The 21,563-nt window shown below is 42.3% G+C and overlaps 2 protein-coding genes across 14 annotated transcripts in view; one reads left to right on the top strand and one right to left on the bottom strand.

The window, feature by feature from the left end:
* Positions 1-227: 227 nt before the first annotated feature.
* On the bottom strand, positions 228-13,774 carry CIAO3 (cytosolic iron-sulfur assembly component 3). Of its 2 annotated transcripts, none has more exons than XM_074599474.1 (11): positions 13,644-13,774; positions 12,044-12,139; positions 10,349-10,492; positions 9,885-10,017; positions 9,347-9,481; positions 8,888-9,006; positions 7,639-7,768; positions 7,338-7,410; positions 3,917-4,054; positions 2,711-2,868; positions 228-1,649 (listed from the first exon to the last, which is right to left on the bottom strand). In XM_074599474.1, exons 1-11 carry the CDS (start codon positions 13,707-13,709, stop codon positions 1,411-1,413), a joined length of 1,431 nt encoding a protein of 476 aa, XP_074455575.1. In that variant the 5' UTR covers positions 13,710-13,774; the 3' UTR covers positions 228-1,410. The 2 variants fall into 2 exon arrangements, with proteins under 2 accessions (XP_074455575.1, XP_074455576.1); XM_074599475.1 differs by lacking the exon at positions 13,644-13,774 and adding an exon at positions 12,326-12,515.
* LOC141748061 (mesothelin-like) overlaps positions 12,702-21,563 on the top strand; it is a 78,890-nt gene continuing 70,028 nt past the window's right edge. For 5 of the 12 annotated variants that reach the window (XR_012588892.1, XR_012588891.1, XM_074599466.1 and 2 more), the window contains exon 1: positions 12,702-12,981. The gene's annotated coding sequence lies outside the window, so the exon portion shown is untranslated. Of the gene's footprint in view, positions 12,982-13,825; positions 13,958-14,674; positions 14,800-16,397; positions 16,511-21,563 lie in introns of those variants that run through there. The other 7 variants (XM_074599468.1, XM_074599461.1, XM_074599469.1 and 4 more) reach the window with 4 other exon arrangements.

Genomic DNA, 21,563 nt, shown 5'->3' with positions numbered 1-21,563 from the left:
CACAGAGCAGGAACTGGAAAAGGGAGAAATACTGAAGTGATTCAATAACGCGATTTTTAAGTTCACGTTCACGCAGCTACAGCAGTCACGAGGAGAGATTCCACATCTGCCAGCGTCCCTTCCCCTGGAGTTCAGGTACAGCTGCCAATCCTCCCACTGCTGCCTTCCCCTCCCCATACGCATTGTAACTCCAGAAAAACTGATATTCAGATTAAACAGACCAACAGAGAGTTATTCATTCAGTTGTTTTTCGGTGAATAGTTCTGAAAATACCCGTATGTAAAGATACAGATAGCAAGACAAACACACGTCATCTCCAGTAACAAAAGACCAAATCTGTTTCACATCCATCTGTCTTCAGGCAAGGCATCGTCATACGCTCCGTTAAACCAGATGTGTCTTTACTAACCTCTTGGATTGTTCTGGTAAACTACTTGTAATGATTACATTTCACAGCCGCCTTCTATTAACTTTTGTGAAGTAACACCTTTCAGAGACACCAAGGACTTTGTCCTTCATTGGAAAGAAAGCTGGCAGTAAATTCTTACTTCAAACACTGTAAAAAATTGTTTTCTCTGAATTTAAGGATATTATCCATCAGTAATGGGCAGCTGAGGATAGGGCAGATGTGACAATTCTGTCACTCTCTCTACTGTGTATTTAGGGAGAGAAAGGGATGTAATTGCACACAGTTAGAGACAATTGTTGTAATTAAAGGGGAAAAAAAATCACTAGCTTTTTCTTCTTAAACATTCATTCAGTTCACATTTCAGCAGGCAATAAAACAGCCCTAGAGATGATGCTTCTCACGTGATCCCAGGCTGCTGGTGCCCACCCCCTCTGACAGGGTAAAGATACTGCAGCTGGACCTCAAGGGCAGCCAGTCAGGGGCAGTGAAATGGAAAAACAGAACCCAAGGTCTAATTAGACCATTTATAACTAAGTGAGGATGTCCCGACAGAGACAGCCATAAAACTTCGTGCTGTGAAATACAGCAAGGCCTGGAGGAGTAATACTGTCATCTAGCATAAAGCTCATCTCGGTGAGGCTACAGCCTACTGCGACCCCAGTCCTTCAGTACCTTAAATTCATCAGTTCTGGCAGGAACAGGGTTGTAAGGGCAGTTCGCATTCGGTCCTCACAGACTGGGCAGAGGCTAGGATGCATTACTGCTTCTTTTGACATGTTTTAAGTAGTGCTTGGTTTTTATTTACATCACTTCAATAATTATAAAGCTGTAGGAATCAACATTGCCTGCCTATGTGCACATTACCTTCTGATCCCTAACGAGAGTCAGAATTGCAAACTCCCAGTGATGGGACAGAACTTGAACTGTCTTTTGAGACTCTTAAATATGATTGAGTTAAAAAGGCACTGAGTATCTGTATCTGGGCTTCACAGCGTCCGTCTTCACCATTTGATGTTAAATCCAGTGTTTGTTTTCTCCACTGCGTGGTACTCTGTATGCAAAGCTTTCGCAGCCTTTTCTGACTCCGCGCCACCCAGCCACTGCTCGTAGAGTTCATTTACAGTCCGGTTCTTCTCTGGAATTTCAGTCTTAAGAGACTCATACAACCTCTCAACTTGCTGAAGCTGGTCCTTGCTGGATTCACCATCTAGTTTGATCTGACCACCTCCATTTAAACAGCCTATGTGCAACAAAGTGAGAAAATGTCACTGAGTTTAGAAAGCACCTCAGCTTTATCAGAAAAAAAAACCCAACCCCAGCTATAGCTAATTTACTCTGCACCTGCAAACAGTTACAGAAATGAAAACACCATTATAATTGTGGTTTACTCCCCAGTTATCTAACCCCAGCAGGGCGGGCTGCAGCCCTGGAGCAGAGATCATTGGCCTGGTGTGTCCCAGTGCTGCTCCAGCCTGCAGCCAGCTGCGAGCGAGGGCTGCCAAGGCAGGCTGGGACGTGCCGGGGAGACGGAGACGAGACGAAGCAGGGAGCTCTGTCTCTCATCCTGTGCCTCCAGAAAAGGGCCAGAAGGCCATCCAGGTGAGAGCAGCCTTGGAGTCTCAACTGAAGGTAGGATAAACATCTCTGGGACAGGTTCTGGGTTTGCTGTTGGGGCAGAGGAGCACTATGAGTTGAGCTACGCAGCCTGTGGTGGCCCTAAGCCGGGGGTATCCTGGTGCTGAGCGGCCCCTCGGGGACAGAGCAGTTGCTGAGAGTGCCGAGAGTGGCAGCTCGGCATCGCTTCAGGCTGGGGCCAAGCTGCCCGTGTGTTCTGCTTGCAGAGTCAGAGAGAAGCAGGAGGCAGAAAAAGGAGGGCTTGCACAAAGTGGAAAAGGGAATCAAATAGGTGGAAAGAGACTTTCTTCGCCAGCCATAGCAAGCGTTCTCTGCAAGTGTAACAGTCAATTTTGTGCAATTTTAGAGGAAGAGTCTCCTCATGTACCAAAGCGCTCAGAAAACCAGGTGAAACTCCTTGAAAGCACTAATTATGCCAATTTTGTGCAACGGAATTTAACTGTAATTACTTAAATCCTGAAGAATTCCTAGCTTCTAGGTAGGAGAACATACACACAAACAACTTTGACATTCTGATGCTGTGACTATCACATCTCAGGAGTCTGAAGGCTTTGCCACAATATTCAGCATGTGAGGAACTGCCTATTGTCCTTCTATTTTAGGTATGATTTTCTATAGCTTCTTACAGTTAGGGATTGTAACAGTGAAATCCCTGTGCAGTCTTACCTGATGGGCAGGCCATGACTTCAACATAGTGATAGGGCGATTTCCCTCGCTTCAGCTTTTGCACCAAGTTCTGTATGTTTCGAAACCCGTACGCCAAAGCAAACTGGAGCAGGATTACTCCATCCTTCTCCAGTGTCACCTCCTGGAAGTCCTTGTTTCTGAGGAACAAGAGCAGAGAAAATGTCTCATCCAAGTTAACTTCTATTTTAAACTTCAAGGAGCCCTGTGCTAAAACAAAGTTCTTTGTGAAATCTTATTTGAGAAAGCTGTCCTAGTTCTTTGCCACCCAAACAAAACAGATGAAGGAACTGATCCTTTTCCAGTCTTGTTTGAGGACCTGCCACCTGAACTGAGTTTGCTGAAGAACACCTGCGGTGAATAAATCCTTAAAAGGATTTAGGCTCTAAATGGAGCCTAAACAAGAGTTTCATTGTGATAGATAGGCCTTCTGAGTTGGCTTCAGCCAACTTATACATTAGTGAGGCCACTGAGGAAACTTTGACATTGTAGTGGGTCGTAAAACCCGGGAACAAACCAGTATTGAAGGCTTCCAGACTCCTAAGGTTAGTGGAAATAGCTGTTCCTGATCAAAGAGTAAGTAATTTGATTTTTATCAAGTATTTCATATTGAGACTCAGGGGGACTGTTTCTTCTGCTTCCTAGACCAGAGAATCCTAAACATAAATATTGCTAATCAGGGATATAATTCATTAAAAATGGTACCTTAATAAAAACTGGGAAACTAGAAGGAACCTCAGCTGAATGAGCCTCTATGCCCAAACTAAAATGACTTGCTGTCTTTAAAACAGAGCCCCAAAGCCCTGACACAAGATTTTCTGTTCTCTGATAGCTAGATTAGTAACAAATCTACTTTATTGGCCTGATTGCAGGTGAGGAAGCCCAGACCCAGGCAAGCTCTGTCTTCTAAATTAACTCTAAAAATTGTCTGCAACTTGATACTGGGAAAATCCATCAGGCCAGAATGAAGTGTGTGGGTGGTGAAGGGGCTAGAAGTCTCCAAGGGGAAGGCTGCATGGAGTGCTGGCTGATTTATTGCCCAGCAACTGTGGGCGTGAGAAGCCAGTTCCCATGCCTTGAAGTAAAATGTTTAGCCTTGCAAAGAAAGTTTCAGCCCATCAGCAAGATAACAGCACAAAGGGAATCGCAATAAAAATAGCGCTTTCTGTAGGACTTTGAACTTCTTACTTTAAAGGTTTGTACTGAATTGTATCCACTTGAATTCCAAAGAGCTCCTTGGCTGCATACTTGTATATGTGCTCCAAGTAGCCACCAGAACCACCTCCAGAGTGGCCCGTGAGCTCCCCTTCTGCAGCACTACTAAACCTGGGGGAAAGGAAGAAATAAGCAGTTTTAGGGGAATCTTTGATAAAACAGAACAGCCAGCACAAACGCAAAGCTCCGGGGGACTGAAAAGCAACACATCACACCACAGACCTGCTCCCTTTGAGCTCCAGGCTCTTCCCTTTCTCCTGGGAACCAACTATTTATAGCCTCAGAGCCCAGCAGATTTAACCCTGTGCTGCCCAGCATCCTTGGGGTCAAGCTCAGTGGAAATACTGTCACATGCCACAAGGCCTGACCCAGGCACTGCCAACTGTCTGGGAATGTTTGTGTTAGAGCCATTACCTGACGTGTGTATTTTGTTAGCTTTCTGTTTAATACCTCTGCAAACATCCCGGGTTACACTTAGAAATGGGAGGAGGGAAATAATGAAGCATTGGTGGTACGGGTCTGTGCAATCTCTGCTTCTCCTGGGGAACACAACCTAGCAGAAGTCCTGTCTTGGTCAAGAGACATCTCATCAGTGCTAAAGCTTTTCTGCAACATCAACAAAAGCAGAATTCATTCTTGAAAGCTCTGGTTCTGTGTTACGAGCCATTCTTTGAAACCAGCTACTCTTCATGTGGTTGCTGGGACACGAGAGGATGCTTCTGGGAGGTATCAGCGGGATGATCACAAGCACAGAGAGATGAAATCTGTTTGCTGTGGCATCATGTGCTTAAAGTTAAGTGAAAAAAGGTGAGCAAACCTAACCATGCCAGGACATTTGCTCCATACACGGCTGTCCTTAACAGGATCCTGGTTTAAGTTCAACACATTTTTGGTGTTGAACAACAACGTTAACATAAGTTCTGTAACTCCAGTTCTGCACAAATAATTCCATCTCTCTGACATGCCAAAACACAACCAACTATTCAGAGGTCAAGCTGTTTCTCGAGAATAGCTCACCAGATGGAAGCCACAACAATAGCTTTTGTTATGAGAGAATAACAAGATGAGGGATCTGCTTAGGAGCGCTCATCAGGCAGTGACACTTGCATTCTCCTGCTAACAGCTGCAGAAGGGAAAACACTTGAATTCCGGCCAAGCAGTTTCAAGTCAAATTGAAGATGTTGCCTCTCGCAGATAAAATCTTAGGCTTTGCAAGAACTGCAGAAGGCAACACTTTAGCCTGCAATCACCCTCAGAAACTATTTTTAATTTGATCTTGTTTACAGGAACTGAGCTTCATTAACAAAACGTTTCAGTGTGTCTGGCCTCACGTACTGCTACTCTCTTAAAACAAGGCTGCCAGTAAGCTCCAGTGCTGGCCTGGAGCAAACAGTTATACCAGCAAAAGTCCTGGGATTTCTGGCACTTCACCTCATTCTTGCTGCCAAATGTAATAACCTCTTAATGGGCTTTTCCACGTGCTGGAGGATAAAGCAGAACAACAGCCATTGGACTGCTGATGTGAAAGCTCCAAGTTCTGAGGAATACGTGCTGTTTGTAACCAGTCAATTTACTGAGTATGTTAAAGCGAGCAAAAGGTTATAGAGGCGCTTTATCACCACAGGCATGAGGCCTGGCGCTCAGAATGTACTCCTAAGAAGTTGGCCAGAGATTTTTATCAAGTAATTAGACATTTGGTTCTATGTTATAACTGACACTTCCATAATGTCATTTCCTAAGGGAACCCAAACACTTCAGAATATTTTTTTCTCCTCAATTTTCTGTTAGCGATATAACAAAAAAGCAGGTAAAACAGAAGTACCTGTTTACACAGGCAACTTTTGAAGTTGTACTTTTGGGACTCACCCATGCAGACATTTATTACAGCTGAGAATACTTTTCCTTTTTGAAGCGAAAGCAATCCGCGCATATGCTATGTCAGAAAAAGACACTTGATCCTGGAAAAAGTGGGCACAAATAGACCTGCGCTAGCAAAAGCATTATGTGAAACCTACACCTACTGATCCACTGAAATGTAGTAGAAGGAAACCAAGGCTCTGGGCACGCACATTATTTTAAATCACTTTTTTAAATGAAGTATCCCTTAAATGAAATGGAATGAATAGCAACAGACCATCTCTACATCCCTTTTTCCTTCTTTTCAGAAGCACAGGAGCGACCATTGTTTATAACAATTAAAACTAATCTAGGAAAGAGGCCTCGTGTAAAGATACTTCCCTTCACACCCCTGTCAACATACACGTGCTGACTGGACAATTCTTGAGCAAAGGCTGCCAACGGCACTTAGTTGTACTAGAGAAACTTGAAGCCTATTTAGAAATAAACCAAATTTCAAAACAAGAGTATCACATCTGCGAGGGGTACAACTGAAAACAGACTAGTGTCGCATTCTACTCATGCGCTAGATGCTTCGTATTTGGGGTATCAAAATCTCTCATAAAAACTTAAGGTACCTGAGCTGTAAATTTTTGAACCATGTGCTTCATTATCTTTTATAATTCTTTGAGGTTGCCAGACATGTAGCCTTTCTGTTTATTAATGTGCAAAGTGCTACAAAGACATTTCTTTTAAACCGAAGCAAAGAACACTATGTTTTAGCATTCAGAGAGGAACCACCGCTGCATGTCAATTTAGATGAGTAAAATGTGACTTTAATGTTTCCATAGTCGCTTAGATCTCTGTTCAGTTGTCACTTAACCAGATGTTACTCTTCAGTTGAAGCAACTAAAGCCTCATCTGGTTTGCACGTGTTTTAGATCTCATTTTTTTTTTTACAAATAAAGACTCCTACAGATTAGCTGAGTGACCTAAATATTTCTTATTTATGCTTTAATTCTGGAATCCTTACGGTAGCTCCGATAACTAGGAACAGAGACAAGCAAACTGAGCACAGTGCAATAACGGGCTTTGTTTTAGCGAACTCTTCTACCACTGATCTAGATTCTCTCACTTTTCAAAGTTTGCAGGTAGATTTTTGTGGGATTCCACCAGCTATACTGAGAGTAACAGTAACTGAAGTAAATGACTGTCATGCAATTTGTACTTCTCTGCACAATTATTTTGCCATTATACTCTTACTGAGCTAATTCTAGCAATCCTACTGATTTACAGTGAGAGCTGCTAATCCTTGGACTACTAAAATCTAGAACAAATAGCGACAGGTTCTCCAAAACTGGAAATTCATCGTATTCTGTAGATTAACTATTTTAATGCACAATTGGACTGATTCAAGTGACAGAAGAAAACAAATCAAATGCAAACACACGCAGCTTTGTGTAGAACAGTAGTGGAAAGGCAAATTGTGTTGAAGAACTCTATAAATACTGGATGAGGAAGAACATGACTGAAGATGCAAATGAGATTTTGTTCTTACATGGCATCCAAAGGAGCAGGATCTACATCTGACAGAGATACTCCTTCTTGTTCCAACAACTTTAGCACTTCTCCTAAAACAGAACCCAGAGATATAAAAAGTTCTTATTTTGGAGATAAATGAAAACAAAATCCACCAGTTGCATCTGCAATCTTTAACACGACATGATTTGCATTATCGTAATTATACAGCAATATCCATACGCTATGTCCTCTATCAGAGACAAAGGGTTATTAAAACTAGCAAACGCCTTGCTCTGAGGCTTCCAGAAATTATCTGGACTACCTCTGGCTCTGCTTACCTGTGGTGATTACACAGTCCACATCACGAGTTTGGTACTCTTGGCTGAAAAAGTCTGGCCTTGAAGCCTCCAGCTTTTTGTCATAACAGGGCATCACTGTTACATGGTATATCTGGTCAGGTGTTAAGTGCTGGAAGAAAGACAAAGCTGTGCAGCTGGATTGGCCAATATCAAACCTATCTTGAGGGAGATGTTTTCTAGGTACAAATGAGAATCATGAAACTAATGCCACCATGCCTCTGGAAATACTACCCACTATTACTGAATACTTATTTTTATTTTTGTGTGTATATATATACATACACACACCTTTATATACACGCTAAATTACTTCTCTCATAGAACCCAATTTTAGTTTGTAGCAAGTGTCAGCAGTATGGTCTTTTACAGGTTTCCCCCCACCTCCTTTTGCTAGCACAGATGATCCAGACAAAGTCAGTCAGTGAAGTGAATTCCCAACTACGCAGTTAGAGAATACGCTTCCTCCACGCTACTAATTCCCAGCCGTTGATGTGGAGTCAGACAAAAACCTCATGACCATCCAAGAAATAAGCACAGGCCAAGGAAATAAGTCATTGACTCAAGGCCATTGTTTCAGTATCTTGTGCCAAATATTCTTAGTAGCTGCCAATATTTGTAACAAGTATGCAGATGTCAGCATTTACTTAATGCAAGTGTTAAACCACTGCTCGTTAATGGACAATAAATCATGCAATCAGAAGTGGTGCTTAAGTTTCTTACTGGACAAATCTAGGCTATTAGTATAACCCTAGTCTTTAAATATCAAATTTACATTTGGAAAGTTTCCAAAGGTTAAAGACTGAGAACAGAACTAAGTCAAACTGAAACAGAACATTAAGTTGGGAACAAGCAAGTAATTTTTAGACAAGACATGATCTGCACGTATGCACTGACTGCAGTTTTGTCTTTGGATAACTTATTTTAAGTTATTCACCAACTTTAAACAACACGAAAATACCACACACAGGCAAGATGGGAGCACAAAGACACAGAAAACTGAGTTTCTCTAGCCTTCCCAAACAACATGCAGAGGTTGGTGTTACTGCCTTAGTTGATAACTTTTCATTAGATAAAATAGAAGTGAGAACGATGCTGCCTTTGCTGGCTTCTGCAAGATAATTTTTACCTTTAAACTCTAATGTGTAACATGTAGCAAAAAAAAAAAAATCGGCTTAAAGCGTTTGATTTTAGCAATTTGCCATGAAGCACAGTATTGTCAGACCCCTACCTGCTGTTCTGCAAAATGGCCCTTGATCAAGGAGCCCATGACCTGCTGTGGAGACTTGGTGGTACTGATATAAGGAATGATGAAACTGCCATGGGTTTTCTCTGCGTAGCAAATCCAACCTGGTAAGAGTGTAATTAGCAAATTAAATTAAAAAAATAACAAGCAGCCCAACAACTCTGCCCACCCTGCCATCGACCCCAGGCTCAGTACCCATTAATAACCATTTTCAGCGTCGCTTCAGCACAAAAAACAAAGGACATGTAACTTTAGAGATCATTAGATAACTGTATAGATCATTGCTGTTATTAACACCAAGATCTCTTTGCATTGTGAAGAGAGTAATCCTCTAAGTTAATTTATCCATTTAAACTTTTCTGATGAGCTTTTTGATTTTTTTTTTGTTCTAGTGTACTATTCGTATGCCGTTTTATTATTTCCATAACCAACTTAATACCGTACCTGGACAGGCAGAAGCTAGCATTGGCAAAGCCTTTTTGTCTTCAGATTGCTTTCGAAAGCGTTTTACAAACTCTTGTTGGCTCTCCAATAGGCTGAAGTTTCTTGAAAAAGTTGTATCAAAAACATAGTGCACACCTAGGCAGTACAGCATCCATGTTAAAATTCACAAGAAAGACATGGCAAACGACAAGAAAAAGCCTCCAGTCAAACAGGAGCCAAGCTTATTTATGTCTTATTTACAGGTATCAGCTTCTGCAGTTAAGAGTGAACCTTTTTCCTTAGCACGTCAGCACAGTAAGACGAGCAAAAGTGACAGGAGGACCGCAAATATAAACTTTAAAGTTCCTTCCTTCCATCACTCCAAGTTTATTATGCAACTGAAGTTGTAGACAGTTAGCATTTTAGCTAATGGCAATTATGAAACATTATGAGTCCGTGGGGAGCTTAAATCACATCAACCTTGTCCACTCATAACAGTTATGCTTAACGTATATCCCAGCCGTCCCCTCTGTGATTAACAGAACGCAATACCACTTGCCTAAACTCTTTAAGAACGCAGTCAGCTTCTTTGCTGTTTCCAGAACACCCATTTTACATCTTGCAGCTAGTGAAGCTCTGGATTGTGGTGAAACAGAAACCACCACCAATTTCTGCTCATTGGGAGCGGCAGTCTTTGAAAAAACCAAACAAACAACAACATTGTTCAGGCAATATTAATACGGCACATGCAGAACTTTCAGCACGTTAGAACTTCAGAAAGTATCTCCCAGCTTAACTCTGAAGTCGGTAAATTACCACGTTAAAGGTCTTTTACAAACCCATGATTACTTTTTAAAAATCGGAAAAAACACAACAGTGCACTGAGAATGTCCTCAGATCCTTCAGATCTTTGAAAGTAATTTTTACGTGCGCTGTTTCCACGCATGCATCTGCAGATACATCATACCAATCTATTAAAACTTCCAAACTCTGCAGCCTACCTGGCCATGGCTTGTCACCTACCTTGTTAAAATTCAGCATTTTGCAGAGCTCTTCATGGCTCTGTTGAGTGATTAAAACACTCTCTGCCGATGTAATGCAGCCACTACAAGCTAAACAGTCGTTCAGAGTAATTTTAGCCTTTTCCAGTTTTTGTGCTCCTCCATCCTATAAGGAAACAGATTAGACTCAGTTCTGATCACAGTGTAGAATTAGGTAGCAGTTTTCCCACCTTTACTATGTTTTGTAACGAAGATGTTGCCCTTTTTATGGCCTCTGTTTATCATTAAAAAAAAGTGTATTCTATTTTTAGTATGATGAGGAGGAAGACTAGTATCTTTGAAGCCTGCTGCTTTTAATGGGATTATTTGGCACACAGATGCAAATATGCTGAGGAACTTCAGGAAAATTTTAGCAAGACCAAGAACATAACTTTCATCAAATACAGAACAGTTGCTTAGGCCCCAATTATTTGTGCTATCACACAAACGTGTGGACTACCATTGCTCCGAAACACTGAAATTATACTATCCCAGAAGCAAATAAGGTCTGTCTTACTCACTTTTTCAACTTGTGGGTGGCTGATACGCTACAGATTGCAGATGCTATTTCAACCACAAAACTGTAGAGCACAGAGGTCCTAAGCCTTTAAGCACCAACCTCCAGTGTGCACTGAGTGTTACCCTGGAGAAAGCAGGCCAGCTTTGTCACCTCTGTCAGACGCTGGTCGTGTTATTGAATAGTACTGGAGCTGTTTCTTCACAGGAACTTGAATTTCACTCCTTCTAAATAGATTGTGTAACCAGGCTACAAGCTCGCTAACAATTGATACTGAGCGTTCTGCAATCCTTCTGCGTGCAAAACTCACATGGATGCTAATGGGAAAACTGTATGGCAGCGTATCAAAGACAGTGTGTGGCTTGCTGCTGGAAGGAAATATTTTTCACGATATTTGACCTGAATAAGTCAGTTTTCCCATGAGACTCTCCTCTTAAATGTCACCTCTCAATGAAGTCAGAAACAGACTGAGCAATTAGGTAGCATTAAATTAAAATTTTAAAATAAGAAACCAGACTCCTTTGGAAGTGCTGTATCCCCCTTTTTGAAGTCAAAAGGTCATCATCTGCCTAAAGTTAAAAGTACCATTTCTAGATGAATTCCCAGCTTGATTAACTAAGAAATGCTAACCTTTTCTGCGTAAACAGGAAAACTGTTCTACAAAACTTGGCATTAATTTTGGAAGTGGGAGGCTTATGAATTCTGTAGTCTATTTAACAAATACTTTGAAATATTATTAAAAAAATCAGAGCAAAATTTAAGAGTATCTAATTGAATCTCTTTGTGAGCACTCTGCTGTATGACATAGTGCATTAAGAAAAGACATTGTCGCAAATAATCTAGGATTTGCTAATACTTAAGTACTGGCAGCAAAACAGACTTCTCAGATTATCTGCTCTTATCCAGAAAATCATCACTAGTTAATGTCAGTGTTTCAGAGCATAAGAGACTGACATAAAATTGGAATTACTGCTTATAAAACTGAGCAATTAAAAAGTTGGACTTTGGAAAAAAGATACGAGAATCCTGACAGCAATAGCGACACTTTTCTAACATCTTGGTCCTCTGAAGCATTAAATAGCTGTAGACTATTCAAATACTTAACAATATACTCATGTCTTCTGGATATTTTACACAAGAATGAAGAAAAATCACACATACCTGATTGATCTGAAAATAGCTTCCATCTGCTTCAATTCTGATCTTAGCTGCTGCTTTTCCAGGCTTTTTTTCCACTTTTACAGGTTTGATACATTCCTGATAGAGAAATGAAGCCGGAAAGTGAGAAGATGCGTGGAAGAGGTAAATATAACATAAATTAGAATGATCAAACCCAAACACTAGTTCTATAGTGAATGCCGATTACTGTCCCTTAAGCTATGCTGGATTTACTTACAGCATCTATAACCACCAAGGGAAAATGTAAAAGCAAAAACTTCTTACCCCTTTTTTACAGAAGGAACACTTTTCCAGCATCATACCAAAAACAGAAGACAATTTTGATATTCTTTCTGAAGAACACAGCTATGTTTTACGGAGCCCTGAAAGGAACAGAGGTTTGCCTGCGCAGTCCTCCTCTCTAAAATCTTATGGTTGATCCTGCATTCTTCATCGCAAATTTTAACTGATGGAGGCGTGGTCACTGCAGTCAACATGTGGCTCGTGCCAATGAAGTTTCATTTAATGTCGAAAGGACTCTGACGACCTCAGATGGACTGCTTCCAGTTTTCTGTATTGTTCTGTGATGAAGTCTCAAGGGTGTTTTTGCATTTTGTGGGATTTTTATTGTTTAGGCACCTTATGACTCCTTGTCCTACTTCAGCAGCTACGGTTCTCTTTGCCTTTTACCATTCTTCCTCTGCAAATATTTTCAGTTTGCCCCCCACCCCCAAATTAATCCAGCTTTACTACATTTTGCAAGATTCAGAGACTAGCAGGAACAACTCGTTATGATTCTTCAGTTATGCTCACTGAATAAAACCATGATCTCTACTTGAAACAGAAAAGCAGATCACACTATTTACATGAAAACTTCACTAGGAAACTGCAAGGAGAGTTAATGGGAGTTGCTACGCCCCATTCCACTGATCTCATTTCAGGTAAGTTTTTCTGCTGTATGTGTCAGCAAGTAAGTCCAGGGTTACTATTTTGTACTTTTGCTAGTGCTTCCAGACTTCTAAAGGAATAGTCTTGAGCCGTCCTTGCTGCTCACTCTCACCTCTCTGCCATGCCGGCATAAGCATCTGTGCGGATCAGTAGTGTGCAAGGGAGCTTGTTTAGGTTCAAGCTTTCTTTTTGGGGGCTCTACATTAAGATTTAACAGGGCAGTTTCCAGATCGGGCTGGGAATGACTGACTGGCTGCTGGGCCAAGATTTCTCTCTTCAGCTGCTTACAGAGGCTTGCACCGATCAGCTGCCCTCTCCGTTCTCTGCACACTGTCTGGAGAAGACAGCGAGGGATCTCCGTGGTTTTTTCCTTTTACCATTTTATTTAACAGCACCCGAAGGACAGCTGAAAGGGCCGGCCTCGGACCCTTTGCCCCCGTGCTGTGCCGCCTCCCTCACGCTGCCAGGCCCTGTCCAGGCCGAGAGCCGCTGTCCCGGCCTGGGGCTGTCACCCACCTCCCCTCAGCGCCATCTCCTCACCCTCCCCAGGCGGCGCTGGCGGGGCGGGAGCAGGCCCGGGCCACCCCTTACAGAGCCGCGCCCTGTCCCCCACCGCCCCCGGCCCTGACCCTGGCAGCCCCGGGCCCGCACCCACCTGGGAGGGCCCGATATAATCGTCCAGGTCCGTCAGCTGCAGCACCCCGCTGAAGGGAGACGCCATCGCAGCCGCGCCGCCGCCGAGCGCGGCAGCCAGCGGGGGGAGGCGGGGGCTGCCACACTGTCGTAAAAGGGGAAAGGCCACACTGCCGGAAAGGAAGGCGGCGTGAGTGCGCGTGCGCGGAGCGGGCTGCGAGGGAGGGGGTGGCCATGATGGCGGACGAGGTGGCTGAGGCAGGGTGCTCCGCCGGCAGGCTGTGTACAGGGTATTTGTTGATTTATAGGCCACGGTGGAAAGTGTATTAGACTGAGGTAAGCTGTAGGCGCTATAGAGAGGGAGGTATCCCGGCCCTTGGCCTCATAAACAGTGTGAGACCTGTGCTGGGCATCTTGTTCTTGGAGAGAGTAGGTCCTCAGAGCCCTTGAGCGTGTGGGGGTGGCCTAGATACCCATCACCCTTCTTGGGACTGCTCTCTCACAAGGGTGGCAGCTGGTCAGGTTCCTGCCTGTGTGGCAGAAGGATTTAAAGCTGTAAATCGTGAGCAGCCGCTGTGTTCATGCGGATGCATGATGTTTTGTGTGTTAGAGGTTCAAAAGCTCAGAAATGATTAGTTCTTGGGAAGAAACAATTTTATTGACATGAGAAGCAGTGGAGGAAGTGGTGTAACAATTTTTCAAGGTTGCTGGTAAGGCTGTAGTGGTGTCTAGTTGAGAACTTGGCACCTTGATTGCAGACCCTGCTTGGAGATTTCCCTATGTCAGCAGTGTTTCAAGGAAAGCCTTGCAAATTTGGGCTCTTACAAAGTGCAACCTAATGTATATTAACAGGAGCTTTATTTAACAACAACAAAAAAAATCTTTGCAGTGCCTTTAGAAGTACCCTGATGGAAAGTGCGAAGTGCAGTGTGCCGTTAATAAGCAGAGCTGTATGATAGTTTTTTCCAGGCATACCTGTAGGCAGAATGTAAGGAGAAACTGGTATTGTCTGGGGCCTGATGCTGAAACTGCTGTTGGGCTTTGTCCTTGCAGCTTCAAGAGCTCTGTTTAAGGTGTGGAGACGGGGCTCTGGGCAACGTACTTTACCAACAAATGCACCAGACTCTGCAGATTTCTAGATGACTTTAACGTCCTGCAATTGCACCTCTAGATTATTGGTAAGAAGCGATGAGCTCTGAAGAAAGTAAATGTCGTGTTGATTGAAGTGTTGTGTAGCTTTCTTTGTCCTAGAATGCCTTATCATTTAGGGGTAGGATATAATCTTACAAAACGGTGTTTAGTAGCCAGAGGGGGAGAACACAGTAAAAAATCTGAAACGTGTGTTTTTTCATATATGTTGTTGCTCTTCCGGTTACAGGAGGTGCTGAAATAAATATTAAGGCACCTAATCAGTTCTGAGTCCACAGAGACTGTCCACAGAGACAATGATCCGTTCAAGGATCTGGAATAATCGTTCCACCTCCTGATAGCTTTCCCATAAGCCCATTTGGAAATGTTTTACTAGTGGAGTAGACTCCCAAGGGAAGGAGTGAAAGTCATCTGCAAAGTGGGTTACAATTGGATTGTCCAAAGCACTGAGGAACATGCGCTGTGCGATAGTCCTGCCACTCCTTCGCAGTGAACTAAGTGTGACCCACTGCGACTTTCCAGTTGACCCTAGATGCGGTATTTTGTGCAGTGTTACTGAGTTTACAGCAGAGTTTATGCCAGGAGGTTCCACTGCAAAATGTGGCACATAATTACTTTCATGTGATAAGCTACTATTTTCTATACAGTGGGAGAGAATTTGCTGTGAGGCAGACAAGGAATAACCTTTTTGTATGCTTTTGCTATGCAGATATAAGCCTTTTGGAAATTGTTTGTATCCTAAACAAAGGTAAGGGTGTCAGTACTAGGAAAAACTTGATGGTAACTCCTGAGTCCTCTTTCACTCACCTGCTGATGGCTGTTGTGAATAACCTGCTTCAAGGTCTAACCCAAAATTAGGTCCCAGCAAATCTTTCAGGCTCTGAGCACTTAGTTCCTACGCAGAAAAAATGATACAAGAATTAGGTACGTTCACACAAAATTATGTGGAGTTGCTCATTCTGTAATTACATATTAGAGACTTAAGCCATACAGCAATGCTTGGATCCTGTTAGCTGTTCCCAGGCAGAGTGCAGGTGGGATTGTGCACGAGCCTGGCCCTGATCTGTACAGAGATAGTGGTGTCTCCAAGGCAGAGCTAGCAGCAGTGCTCGATTTTACTGTGTTATGTTGATTTCTTCTGGATTAAGGCCTATGAATGTATTAGGGACATGATTGATGACATCTTGGGCTGTGATTTGGCCTTTGTGTAGGAAATCTTAATTCCTCTGAAGCCCAGTACATGTTGTTACTAAGAATGAACTGTGGCATTGCTGATCACTCTGTACAGACTTTCAGCTCAGTACCTTAAATTTGGCATTGAAGCAAACAAGACCTTGCATGGAGGATTGTTGTATGAATTTTCCAAGATTTATATCAATCCAGTTTCCCATTCCTCTTTGGATGTCACAGGCAATCCCTAGAAAGAGGGGAAAAAAACCTACAGGTCTATTGACAAGGCAGTGTTACAAACTAAGACAACCTGTCCTTTCAGGGCAGCCATGATGATGCTAACGAAAGGCACGGAAGTAGGACACCATTCCCGTGGGTGATGACTGTTTTAGATTATTTATTGAATTAAGAGCCTGAATTGGAGCTGATTCTATCTCTGGGAAATATCCCCATGCAGTGCAAGTAGGACCCACAGACAGGACCACTCCAAGGAGACTTTGAATTGAGTCCGGGCCTGCTTTATTCCTGCACAGTGAAGTTGGCTCCAGCCACATGGACGGCTGAGTGAAGGTAGGAACCCATAACTGATATTTTGTAGCCTGGAAACAAACTCCGTGATCACTCTCTGTCCTTTGGGTTTTTAAATTATTCTACTTCTTTGGTGCTGTTACCTGTTGAATGTGATTGTTGGCTCAGATAGGTTTTAATGTAGCTGTTATATATTTCAATTTTGCTGGAAGGTGAAAGAGCCTCATAAGCGATGTTGAATCCTTTGATGCTGGGAAATAAAAGAGGACGTGTTTAGAAAGGAACTGCATTTGTTTGGAGTTTTAAGGAAGCTGACCCATTGTTTCCAACCTTCTGTGTGGCCTGGGTGGTGCCTGCGGTTGTCATATCTCGTAATGGGACTTCACAGAAGTAGTTTGTGAATATTTCCATTTATATGAACAGAAAAACATTTTAGAATATATGGGACTTACTCACAGCCTTTCAGCAGTGACAAGCAAATTGAGTGACCTGGAAGATCTCTATGCGATTCCTGCCTAGTGGTTCTGTGTTGGTTTCAGCTAATAGACAGAACAGTAAGGGAGTCAGAGCTCAGTCCTTCCATCTTAGAAATCCAAAATGTGGAGGTCTCAGCTGAAGCTCTAACTTTTAACTGCCATGCTGTCATAACCCTAAGAGTTGTGGTAAACTCACATTGCTTGATAGGAATCACAAGAGATGTTGGTCCCCAGCCATGCCAGATAGGTTTTGTTAATACCAGATAGCAATAAGGGCAGCTGCTGCTGGAACCAGGTTGCCCAGCTTTCGCTGGAGAAGTTTTGGAGTTCAGGTCTTAGCTTTAGTAGTACTGTCCTCAGTATCGCGTCTCTAACCAGCATGCTGGGTAATGAGGTCAGATTTGCCTGTGGTATAAAGAAGAGCAAACCCATCAGTACAGCTTGTGGTTCTGGATAAGCATTTAAATCGGAAGAGGCTACCAAAGGAACATCTGCAGCATTATTGTAATTAAATTAAATTGCCTATCCGGGTTTAAGTCTATTTCCTTGATCGCTTTCTTGCCCCTTGCTGAGATCTCTCCTTATAAAGTTGTCTAGTATTTACCACAGCTTCTCTCTGCCTTTCAGCTCTGTTACATGTAGACAGCTGCCGTTACATTCGGAGCATAATGTGAGCTGTACAATGGAGGCAGTTCATCATGGTATAGACCTTCCTCTAGTACAGTGACACGAGAGTTGGAGAATACCTGGGATCTGTTAGGACTGACCTGGCGAGCACACATGTTAAACTGCCTCATGTATCTGTCAACTGTGTTATAAGATCCACACTCAAGTATTGCCAGGATTGAGAGCGTATCTTCCAGGCTGGTCAGTGTTGAGTTAACAGTCAACTGTGCCATCTCTTCTGGGGTATCGAGATCAGGAACTTTAAACTGAGAAGAAACACATGTAAAAGAGTTGTCTGAGGGCTGTGGCTACCAAGTGGCTCTAAAGCAAAGTCCTCCACCAGACAGTCAGGGAGAGAGAATGTTTTTGTGGTACCACAGATGTTTGCGGGCAGCGCGCTTTGAGAAGGAGACAAAAAGTAGGCTATGCCAGGGCAGATCCACATTTCCTTATGGAACAGTGAGGTGTGAATAGTCTGGTGCCACAGCTGTAGGGAGGATGAGGGTGAAAACCCCTTCAGTTTTATGTAAAAAGCTTTTCAGGGGAGAATGTTGGATATCCCCCTGGAAACGGGCTGTTACGTATGAGCAGGAGTTCCTTGCCTGTGAAGTGTTTAGCTCGTTAATTAGTTTAAGTATAGTCTGTACCTTTTACGCTTTAAGGAGAATCTCATAAAACTGCCTGAAAACCTGTAGTTGGTTAACAATTGTTGATTTAGATTTGTCAAGGAATATTCTTTTGGATTTTCAGCTTCCACTGTCTCCTGTGCGCAGCATCCATCTGCAATAGCCCTTTCTCTTCCACCTCATCACTTCAGTTTCCTTTTTCCTCCCACCTTCCCCTGCTCTGTCTTGACCATTTTCTTGCTGCCTTCTTTTCTACACTAATCCCTTTGGTGGGGATGCCTTGGCTGAGACCGTTCGTAGGACGTTACCTGCTCCAGTCTTTAAGACCCTAAATAAAACTTCCAAATAATTATTGCCATGTTAAAAGGCTTTAGGTAAGGCTGGCTTGCAATTAGTGCTTAGCTCAGTTGTTTGTAAAATTGAATGTATGCTGAGTCTTTATCTCTCTCTACCTGTCATATTAGGTAGTAGATTTTTGTTCCAGGGATTCTTACACCTTGGGTTAGCCCAGACAGTACTGTCTGCTCTCTGGGAATTTAAATAAAAAGCAGCAGGAAGCTGAGCTGTGTAATGCTGGTGTAAATGCAATATCTTCTTTATCAAGGTGAAGATGTGGGACGTTGCCAGACTGAATGTGGTTGTGTGCCATTGTCTATCCAGTTAAAAGGCAACCTTGTTCTGAAATGTGATTCTGTAAAAGTGGTGTTGAAGTAACATTGCTCTGTTTTCTTTCTCCTCATATAAAATGGTTTATTTTGCTGAGGGGGGGAAAGGTGCTTTTTTTCTAGCTGCTCTGAAAAATTCACACGTAAAGGCTTTCAGCACTGTATTTGAAAGCAAAGCAGTCATTGCTAAAAAGTTACAGAGCGTGCTGTGCTGAGGAGGTTAGATGAATCAAGGCTTTCCCCAAGCCCTGATGGGTTTCATATTATGCGTTCCGATACAGTATCGTTCCTCACAGAATGAGGTAGATCATAAGAGAACAGGAAATGACATCAAAGCAATGGTAAAGTCTCTGACTTGCAAGCCTTTTTGAGGCATTGTTGATAGACCAGAAACCTCTCACCGTGGTTTTGAAAGAAGATGGTTCTTTGCTATAGCGTATGTTCAAAGACAGAGAGAGGTCACTTTCTGTGATGAAAATGAAGGATTTTTAATGTGGCAGCATTTGGCAGGGAACTTGCTAATCAGAGTGAATGTCTGCAAGACACTCACATCAGCATTTCTCCTTTGAGAGCTTCAGCTGCAGAATGAATGGCAATATTGGATTGAGCTGCTGTGGTGCAGATGGCAAATGTGAACACAGACAAGTTGTATTTTTCAAGATTTTGCTGGAAGTTGTTGAGATGCTGTGGATGTGGTAGGCTAAGATATTTTGTATGGAACAGTATGTTTATCTTCTGACTTAACTTCAAGTAAATAGGGGAATTGTGGTGAATTTTGATAATGTTGGTGCATAGGATTAATCTAAATGTCAAAATTGGAGGTTTTCTTTATCAGTATAACTCCCTTACAAAAGCTCTTGTGTGTCTGCCTGGCATACAGTAATGGGTTGTGCTTTCACCGTTAGTAGTTAGTGAACTGGTTTATGTTTTGGGATTACAAACTTTTTAGTTTAGTTCAACCAGTAGCAACTAGTATATTTGTACCACTACCTACATTGTCAATTTAATTTAAGTACCACCAGTAAGATTGTCTGAAACAATATGAAACATACCAAGTGTGTTGTTTAACATTACTTTTATTGGTGATTGTGTAGGTAGTGTCACACCCATTCTTTAAACAAAATCAGCATTTTAATAAATACTAGCACTGGCTTACACAGTGTGTGAAGTTAAAACATTGTCTAAGGCATGTTTTACAGCTGTGGAGGTTTGTTTTTTTTTTTTTTTTAGAACATCATATGAAGGGAAAATCTTTGTTTTTCACATGAAAGCATAATTGTTGGATTTTCAAGTTGTACTTGAATTATTACATTAATGCAATTTCTGTCTTTGCTGTGACAACAATATTCTAATAACGTTTAGACACATACATCCCAATCAAATACTAGTCTAGCAGGATTCAATTCCTGTTGGTCTTACTGATGTTGCCCTTTGTCACACCTTTTCTTAATGCATCATTTACATTGTTGTAGTTACAGCTTGGTATCATAATGTAGGCAACTTGAAAGATTAATTCAGTGTGTCCTCGGGATATGCAACTCATTGCTACTGATTAGACTAAACTCAGAATACTAGAATGTATCTGGTATTTTGGTAGACCTGAGCAAATAACTTCTAGTATCTTTGAAGACAAAGTGTAATTTGAAGAGTCATTCTCTGGAGGAATTAGGGAAGGCAATACCCACATTAGCAATTTTACTGTGACCTTTAAGCCAGTTTGATTTTAAAGATTACTTAAAAGAAGTTTCCCTCACCACTCGTAGCGGAGTATGCCTCTGTATTTCAGACATATCTCAGGCTCTTAGTATTGGTTCTGATAACCAGTGATAACAATTAATATCTTTCATCAAAGAGAGGCTGTAAAGAGAAGGGCAAGCAGCTGGAATGTGTATTTCAATCCCTGATGCTGCACATGGGTCATATCTAGTAAACTCTACCGTATAAACCCAAGCTGATCCCAGCTTTAAGAGATGCAGCCACGGTGTGAGGAATCACCTGCATCTTCCCCTTACTGATTATTGTAAGTGCAAAGCCCAGGAGGCGATCTGTTTTGCTTGGAAACTGGTGCTAATTCTACTGTTGCTCAGTGCATAGACTAGTAAAACTTACTCCAGTGATGTCTGGGTGAAAGGTTTGAAGTTCACTTAGTTTAGCTACTGAACAGATCTCTCCCAGATTCTTTTGCAACCAGTCTTTGGTCCCAGTTGTTCCATCCTGGCACGCTGATCCTGTAACCAAAACAGATCCAAAGCGTTAAAAGCCACAACATATACTGAAGGAGGCATCTAGGTATCCTTAATGTGAATGGCTAAATATCTGCTAGCAGAAGAATGTCTAATCTTCCTATTGCAAGTGCAGGGTCTGATCTTCTGCACTCTGATTCACTTCCAGACTGGGGAAATGGTTACACCAAATGGAAATCCTATTTCTCTGCTTATATCCTATTCATTCTATAATATTGTACCTCCTTACACCAGTATTCCCTGTAGCTCAAAAGGAGAAGTGATTTCCCTTCCTCATTCACAGGGTTGTTGTGAACAGCAGAAGTGACCGAATCTCAGTGTTGGGAAGAAGTGTGATTGTTAGGTGTAAAAATCTTCAATATTTGGAATACAAAAGATGCTCCATACGAATACTAGTGCTTTACTGGGAACTTATGCGT

The sequence above is a fragment of the Larus michahellis genome, chromosome 8 (genome assembly GCF_964199755.1).
Source record: "Larus michahellis chromosome 8, bLarMic1.1, whole genome shotgun sequence".
NCBI classification, from domain to species: Eukaryota; Metazoa; Chordata; class Aves; order Charadriiformes; family Laridae; genus Larus; species Larus michahellis.
This window is presented reverse-complemented; position numbering and strand designations above follow the sequence as displayed.

Excerpts from the sequence above, each read along its gene's own strand:
- CIAO3 (XM_074599474.1), bottom strand. The coding sequence starts at position 13,709 with ATGGCGTCTCCCTTCAGCGGGGTGCTGCAGCTGACGGACCTGGACGAT. Across the intron at positions 9,007-9,346 it reads GCTAGCTTCTGCCTGTCCAG|GTTGGATTTGCTACGCAGAG; the intron begins GTACGGTATTAA and ends CACTCTTACCAG. Across the intron at positions 7,411-7,638 it reads GGACTGTGTAATCACCACAG|GAGAAGTGCTAAAGTTGTTG; the intron begins GTAAGCAGAGCC and ends GTTCTGTTTTAG.